General features: G+C 42.1%; 2 protein-coding genes and 1 long non-coding RNA gene across 6 annotated transcripts; 1 reads left to right on the top strand and 2 right to left on the bottom strand.

Annotated features, from left to right (window-relative positions):
- Window positions 1-1922: 1922 nt before the first annotated feature.
- Window positions 1923-5439, bottom strand: LOC126619002 (uncharacterized). The gene is made up of 3 exons (XR_007621926.1): window positions 5061-5439; window positions 4871-4986; window positions 1923-3873 (listed from the first exon to the last, which is right to left on the bottom strand). It is a non-coding gene; the product is annotated as an uncharacterized LOC126619002 (long non-coding RNA).
- Window positions 5440-6172: 733 nt separating this feature from the next.
- LOC126618999 (uncharacterized) lies at window positions 6173-7291 on the top strand. 4 transcript variants are annotated; one of them, XM_050287248.1, is made up of 2 exons: window positions 6173-6827; window positions 6918-7291. In XM_050287248.1, exons 1-2 carry the CDS (start codon window positions 6531-6533, stop codon window positions 7041-7043), a joined length of 423 nt encoding a protein of 140 aa, XP_050143205.1. In that variant the 5' UTR covers window positions 6173-6530; the 3' UTR covers window positions 7044-7291. The 4 variants fall into 4 exon arrangements, with proteins under 4 accessions (XP_050143205.1, XP_050143203.1, XP_050143202.1 ...); XM_050287246.1 differs by having other exon boundaries at window positions 6173-6845; XM_050287245.1 differs by having other exon boundaries at window positions 6173-6881.
- LOC126619001 (uncharacterized) lies at window positions 7116-7712 on the bottom strand. Its single transcript, XM_050287250.1, has one exon. The coding sequence runs from the start codon at window positions 7710-7712 to the stop codon at window positions 7341-7343; it is 372 nt and encodes a 123-aa protein (XP_050143207.1). The 3' UTR covers window positions 7116-7340.
- Window positions 7713-7763: the final 51 nt, after the last annotated feature.

Raw genomic sequence — 7763 nt, 5'->3', positions numbered from 1 at the left:
CATATGGCCTTGTTTTCGATCCGTATAAACAGCTAAGATAAACTAAATTACAACTTCCTCCTCATTCTTCTATTTTTTTCTACCATATTTGTCTTTTTTTTTCTCTTTTTATGAGTGATTCTATTATGCGCACCATGTGGTCAATGAAATACCTAGAAAAACCCTTGGCAGTCTTCAACATTACTTAACAGTATTCTTCATCTACCATCGACAAGCCTCTATAAATAATAGTTGTTGATATATGTTCGCATAAACTTCCAGCATATGTCGACAGAAATTAACCAGTGTCTACTAAGTGCTAAACGAAATGGTCTAATGAAACTTTTTATGTGATATTATGACCCATTATTTTAGAATCATGGCTACACCACTATTCCCCTCTAAATCCTGTCTCCTCGAGTCCCTTCCTCTCTCACTTCCCTCTATTTCTTTCTCTCTATAAAAAATAAAAAAATAAAAAAATAAAAAATAAAAAGGTTACCATCAGATGTTAAACGTGGTTTAATTGCAACGGTTCAAATATGTGGGAATTGGAGGGCAGGATAATTTGAAGTGAAATTGGAGAAGTAGGTAAAGTTCACTTTCCAGTTTGTCAATCATAAAAACTATTCTGGACGCGTTGAAAACGATTTTAGTGACGCATAAGAAGAGTTATTGGAAGTCAATTAGTTGCCGGCAACCTATCCAAATCGCTTCCAGTCCAGTCCTTCTGCCTACTAAACTTTCCACCAAATAAAAGTCAAGGAATCCTTGTGTCAGTCACAGCGTCTAGCTCACCCAAGAAAGACTTTGGTGAGCGGCATTGATCATTTCAATTAGGCAATCGTACAAGGCCATGGCTATGGCGGTCTGCGTTCGACGCAGTGCAGGCCAAGGCTGGGCGAAGGCACACAATAATATGTAATACATAAAACCCTCATCCTGGTTCCATAGATATAAACATTAGCTTTCCTTTCCAAGACATTCGTAACCTCAAATGCATATTCTTCAACTCGCATAGAAACTGCAAAGGTGCTCCGACTCTACGGTATCATATCATAACCTACACCTTAGTGTGGAGAGACCATCCGAAACAGGAAACGAAGTTGCTCAACCATAAGAAAAACCTAGAATAAACTGCCGATTTTCCCCCTGAACTATCACCCAACTTTCGATTTTCCCCCTGAACTTTTTAATTGGAAAATTAAGGACTTAAACTAATTTTTTTTGGCCTATTTGCCCCCTGCTATTAATTTTTCATTCATTCCATCCAAATTTATGTTAAATGGAAGCATATGCACAACATGTGTAAGTAGTTCGGTCGCTTCATTCTTTAAAATAATTGAAAACCTTAGATTTTTATAATATAAACCTATGCAAATATGTGTGATTATATAGCTTTTGTGTCTGAATGTCTAGTAAAGTGACGTTTTTGTCCACAAATGAGAGTTACGTGGTTTGCACATGATAAGAGTTAACGTTAATTTGGATGAAATCTATTAAAAACTAATGGTAATGGGGAAATCGGCCAAAAAAATTAGTTTAAGTACTTAATTTTCCAATTAAAAAGTTCAGGAGGGAAATTGAAAGTTGGGTGATAGTTCATGACACGTCCAGATCCCGATATTTCCCCGAATACCAGGATAGGCACGTGCTGGCCGACACCCGAGGGTGACGAAAGCAATTTATTGAGTGCAATTGCTGAAAACAAGGAATAGATAAGGTTTATAAATATAAAAGAATAAAGAATATGCATTTAAGGAACGTGTTTAGAGCATACGACTAACTAGAATACTAAAATAAATAATATAAAATTGAATGAATAAAAGAATGGGTCCCACACCAAAAGGACTCGAAAATGCCGATGCAGGTGCCTTGATGCCAAGATTGTATGCCTCGATTCTAAGTCCTGAAGGGGGCACAAAACAAACATGAGCGGACCAAGTTGATATATATATATATATATAAACAATTATCAACGTACTAACCCCCAGGTTTTATGAAAACACATATATAATGTTAAACATAGGTTTTCCGAAACCTAGCATGACGTGCAATGTCTCAAATCATAACTCATATATAATAATCACTAGTGACTGTCTGTTAACCCCTATGCCCCATGCCGGCACCCCGTCTTTGAGCAGACAGGCAGAGGAAAATACACATCAGGCCTCATACCGGCTTCCCGTCCTTGTGCTAATAGCCAGAGGAAACACACTCCAGGCCCTATGCCAACACCAAACCGTCACCCGGGACAGACCGGAATCTATCCCTACGTCCCGTAGCGGAAAGGACCATTAGGTAGGTACAAAACAATTGAACATATATATATTGAAAAGCAACTTCATAGTATAAAGTCATCCATTATCTATACTATAAAGAGGTGTGCGAAACATGTTCTAAATATTTTTTGGACCCAAATTTACACCATCGCCCTGTGCAATCGAGGCCGTTGGTTAAGCATAGTTTCACACCATTAGATGAAAAGTGGAGATAATTCATTTTATTATTAAAGGATAATGTTATGGTGATTTATCATAATTATCTTTTAATAGTAATTTATTATGAAAGATGAGATATATATTTCCAACTCGTAGAATGGCAGCACAAGTCAAGCTGACTTGGGTGTTCTGGCGTGCGAATGTGTGGTGCAAATTGATTATTGTTTATTTAAAGTATGGTGGGGATCAGGATGCATGCATGGGTAAAGATTATGAAGAAGCCTAAATAGGATAGGATTGGATTGGATTTTGGTGGTGATGTGATAGGCCTAGGTTGAGATGATGACACAACAAACCTAGGTAGACTAGGCTTTTTGTGTGATTGAAGTGAAGGTTTCTGCTGGAGGTTTTTAATAAGATCAGGAGCCTAGGTGGATTAGGTTTATGATATGGTGTGATAAAGCTTGGATGGGCTTTATTTTGCAAGTCACAGAAATTTAAGGGCCACGGATCAAATTTTATTCAGCGAGTTAGAGTTGCAGTCAAACTCTATCTAACTGTGCCAAGCAAGTACATCAGTCACTATAAATACAGAGTCGCGAACAACGGGAAGGGGACCTCCAATTCAACACACAAAACTGCCATGCGCAAACCCTCTCAACAACTTTGAGATTTTTTTTATTTTCTTTTTCGCTAACACATCTTCAGTTTGGATAAACAGCACTGTGAAGGCAACTGGCGAACATCTTCAATTTGGATAAACAGCATTATTGTCGTAGAATCAGCCGACCGCGGAGCACCTTCAGTTTGGATAAATAGCATTGCGTCGAGACCGACTGGTTATCTATCCAAGTCTCGGTCGAGAAGGATTTTCGAATCCTTATTGGTCGAGGTCATCTCATTAGCCTTTTTGGCGAAGTGGGATGTTACAAATTATTACATTCGGCACATTGAAAGCCGAATTTGATATTGAACTTCGCAAAACTAGTAGCCTTTTCTTCAGGCTTTAGAACCCGAAAGCCGAGACGTGTTCCTTCCTCGGCCGCAGTCGCAAGATCAAGAAGTTAGCAGCACACTTAAAGCAACATCAACAAATTTTACTCCTCAGCCGAGCTCGACCGACGAGTTGGCACGCCCCGCACACAACCGAAGGAAGTAGTTAGCTTATAGATTACTCGGCTTGCGCGCCACGTAGGCTTGGTAGTTTTTAGGGTCATATCGTCATCCATCTGATATTCTATAAGAACATGGATTATAGGAAAAATAGTAATAAACTAGCCTTAGTAAGCATGTTATCTCAAAGCGTTTCATAAAACGTAATCATTAAATCATGTCTTTCATGTATGCATTTCTACTATTAAAACATGCATTTTTAGAAGAGGTCCACTCACAGTACTTAGACGCCGAAGAGCCACGCAAACTAGTAACCACGAAAACGTCACAATTATTGCCCCTAAGCACATAAATGGTACATTTAGTCAAACTCTACTCAAACGATTGAATTTGGGAAAACGAACTTCAAAAACAGATCCAGGACGTCGATTTAGCGTAGGAGGGGTTTCAGATGAAATCCCGAAAAGTCAACCCTAAAGTCAACGTTGACCGTTGACCAGTCAAAGTCAAAGCCAACAGGTCAATCGGATTGGTCAAACGGTTTAGGGTTAGGGTTTAGGTTTAGGGCTTTTAGGGTCTAGGGTTGGACTTAGGGGTTTAGGGTTTATGGGAAATAGGGAAAATGGTTTAGAATTTGGGTTTTAGGGTTTAGATAAATAGGTGGGTTAGGCTTAGGGGTTTTAGGATTGGGTTAAGAGATCTCTGGGCTCAGGCCCAGAACCACACAGCCCGATGGCCTAATTCGAAAGGGTTTAGGGTTTTAGATAAGGCCCAAAGGCCTTGGTTTAATAAATAAAATAAAAACAATTTAAAATAAAGGGTTTGGGTTATAAAGGGTTTTTGGGTTAGGTTGAATGGCCCAAAGGCCTTTAATAAATAAATTAAAACAAAACAAAACAAATAATAAAAAGAAGCTTGGGCTTTAGTGGCAACGGGCCAAAGGCCCACGTTCTACACCGCCCCAAGAGCCTGGGTAAAATGGTTGGGTAACCCGGCCCAATGGCTAGGGTTGAGGGTGGTTTTTAGGCCACCCTTTGGCCGGTTTGGTGGTTGATTTTCAACGGCTCCTAACTTCTTCGTTACTCATCCAAATCAAGTGATCCAAACATGAAAGTTGTATTACTCGACGATATGAAGAGATTGATACCCTGCACGCCGGCCAACTCATAGCGGTTCGGCCGGAAAACACCTCGAAAGGGGAGGTGCTCGTCGGGAAAACTGGGTTTTGGCCGAAGGTTTGGGGAATTTTCAAAGCTTCGTAACTTCTTCGTTACTTAACCAAATTGAGTGATTCAAAAGCCAAAATGTAGCTAGAAATGTGGAGAAGAGAATCATACGAAGTGGGGTCCAAGTGGTGTCCAGCGTTGGCCGGAAAATGGCCTGAAAGATGGCCAAACGACCACGGTTTATCGTCGGAAAAACTGCTAAGGTCCTCCCGAGGTGTTTCTGCGTCCTACAGCTATCAAAGCTACTCAATTTCATCCCATAATTCCATGTAAACACTAACCAAGGGATTCTAGGGCTTACCTACGTCGAAGGGAGTAAGAACTCGTCGAAGTTCTCCATTTCCAGTTTTCCTTCGATTTGAACGTGAGTCCAAGGATTTTTCGACGAGTTTAGGCTCGGGGAGGAAGACAGGACGATGTGAGGATGATGATTGTTGTGTGTGTGTTTCCAGAGAAGAGAGGAAGAGCTGAAGAGAGAGCTAGAGAGAGAGACTTTTCAGAAGAAAAAAAATAAAAGAAAAGGGGAGAGGGAGACTCACGGGTCCAAAGGGAAAAGAGAAGAAAGGAGGCCGGGTAGGGGAGACCAAAAAGGAAAGAGGGCTCCACGGACACACACATTAAGACCAAAAAATAATTTTAAAAGCAAGATAATCTTAAACTTAATGAAAATACAATTTAAATTAGGGGTGGGTGTGATAGATGGAAACATGTGCACAACATGTGTGGGTAGTTCGATCGTTTCATTCCTTAAAATAATTGAAAACCTTAGATTTTTATAATATAAACCTATGCAAATATGTGTGATTATATAGCTTTTGTGTCTGAATGTCTAGTAGAGTGACGATTTTGTCCACAAATGAGAGTTACGTGGTTTGCATATAATAAGAGTTAACGTTACTTTAGATGAAATCTATTAAAAACTAACGGTAAGGAGGAAATCGACCAAAAAAATTAGTTTAAGTCTTTAATTTTCCAATGTGGCTACATCTTCAAAGAAGTTGCACGCAATTCTAAACACTTTTGAACACCCAAAATCTTGTACTTGTACAGTTGTACTCCTAAATTAACCTTCATATCTTAAAGAGTGCAACTATGAACTAAATAGTCGATATGCTCTTTGTTTTCGGAGCTTATAGCATAAATCGAAAGTGGTCAGCGGGCGAACTCTGCAGCAATGACAAACTAACTAAACTTTGATCAATTGATAATAACAATTACTGCAGCTCAAGCTCCTCGAAAAATAATTCCTCAGCGACAAACTTAACTTGTTTTATCATCTAAAAACTTTACAAATACTTAACACAGCCTCTCAAATAACCAAAGAGAATCCAAGTTAGGCAACAACATTTTGATAAGAGAAAAGGTAACAACTTTCTATCAGTCAATGAGTAACATGCCCTGTCATGGCGGTCTAACGTCTAGCGCTTTAAAAAAAGTACACTTTACTCTTTAAAAAAAGTACGCGTAAACGGATGTTCCAGGAAATACTCTGCGAACCTTCACATCTGCAACCTCACAACACCTCCCCTACTCTATAAAATTCAAGGTCTTTATCAACCAATTCACGATTCAACAATTTCCCAAATCTTCCGAATTCCAGTCGAACAATCTTCTTCTTCCAACTTCCAATTTCAACAACTCTCAAGATCCCCCACAAGCACGTCAGCTACGGCCTCCGATCGTCGAGCGGAAACCCCAGGGGACCATCAATTTCGGTGACAAGTTTTCGGTTCCGGTTCCAGAGCCACAGAAGAAAGTCCACGAGCCCGTGATGGCAAACCGGACCGGACATCCCGGTGGTGGGTACCCGCCACCGCAGCAAGTTGTGCAGCCGCAGAAGCCTAAGAGGGGTGGAGGAGGGCGGCAGCAAGTTGTGCAGAGGCAGCAAGTTGTGCAGCGGCAGCAAGTTGTGCAGCGGCAGCAAGTTGTGCAGCGGCAGCAAGTTGTGCAGAGGCAGCAAGTTGTGCAGAGGCAGCAAGTTGCGCAGCGGCAGCAAGTTGCGCAGCGGCAGCAAGTTGTGCAGCGGCAGCAAGTTGTGCAGAGGCAGCAAGTTGTGCAGCGGCAGCAAGTTGTGCAGCGGCAGCAAGTTGTGCCGCGGCAGCAAGTTGTGCAGCGGCAGCAAGTTGTGCAGAGGCAGCAAGTTGTGCAGAGGCAGCAGGTTGTGCAGCGGCAGCAAGTTGTGCAGAGGCAGCAAGTTGTGCCGCGGCATCAAGTTGTGCAAGTTTTGCAGCTGCAGCAAGTTGTGCAAGTTGTGCAGCCGCAGAAGCCCAAGAGGGGCGGATGAGGGAACACGGCGCTGGGTGTGGGAGCTGGGTTGCTGGGTGGATTCTTGATCGGGGAGATGAGTGGGAATGTGGATCCGCCGCAGCAAGTTGTGCAGAATCTCATGGCGCAGGGTGTAGATGCTGGGTTCCTGATCGGGAATATGTTTGGATCGGGGTGATGACTTTGTTGTTTGAGTATTTTCAATAATCATCAGTGGATTTTGTGCCTTTTTTTCTGTTGAGTAATCATCAGTGGATGTTGTGCCTATTCATTTTTCCACCAATTTTTTAGTTGTGCTGCCGAATGATTTTCACATTTAAGCCATTTTAGTTTGTATGTACGGCACAATGAAAATCTCAACATTACCGTCGAGGTCGGTCATCTTAGGGGCGTTTTTGGCATAATTTGGGCCTCCGAGCTCCACAATCCGCCGCTCCCAATGTACCTTCTCTCGAATCAGCTTGTTGAGGTCGCCGGTCCGGTGCTCCCCGAGGGCTTCGTTCTGGATCTCGGCGACTTTCCGGCCGATCTCCCCCATGATTTGCTGCCGCCATCTGGAGGCCTCGGCGAGGTCGCGGCACTCGGAGGTGAGGTAAGGGCGTCGCTCTTTTGGCTTCTTATTCTCTTCGGCCTTGAGGGCAATGAACCGATTGAGCATCGACTGCGCTTTCTCTTCGTTACGAGCCATTGCGATTGATTTGCAGTAGAGATTGATTCAGGCGAGAAAAGTCGATGAAAT

This window comes from Malus sylvestris, chromosome 4 (genome assembly GCF_916048215.2).
Source record: "Malus sylvestris chromosome 4, drMalSylv7.2, whole genome shotgun sequence".
In the NCBI taxonomy this organism is placed as follows: Eukaryota; Viridiplantae; Streptophyta; class Magnoliopsida; order Rosales; family Rosaceae; genus Malus; species Malus sylvestris.
Note: the sequence above shows the minus strand (reverse complement) of the source record. Positions and strands in the feature narration are given on the sequence as shown.

Excerpts from the sequence above, each read along its gene's own strand:
- LOC126619001 (XM_050287250.1), bottom strand. The coding sequence starts at position 7,712 with ATGGCTCGTAACGAAGAGAAAGCGCAGTCGATGCTCAATCGGTTCATT.
- LOC126618999 (XM_050287244.1), top strand. The coding sequence starts at position 6,531 with ATGGCAAACCGGACCGGACATCCCGGTGGTGGGTACCCGCCACCGCAG.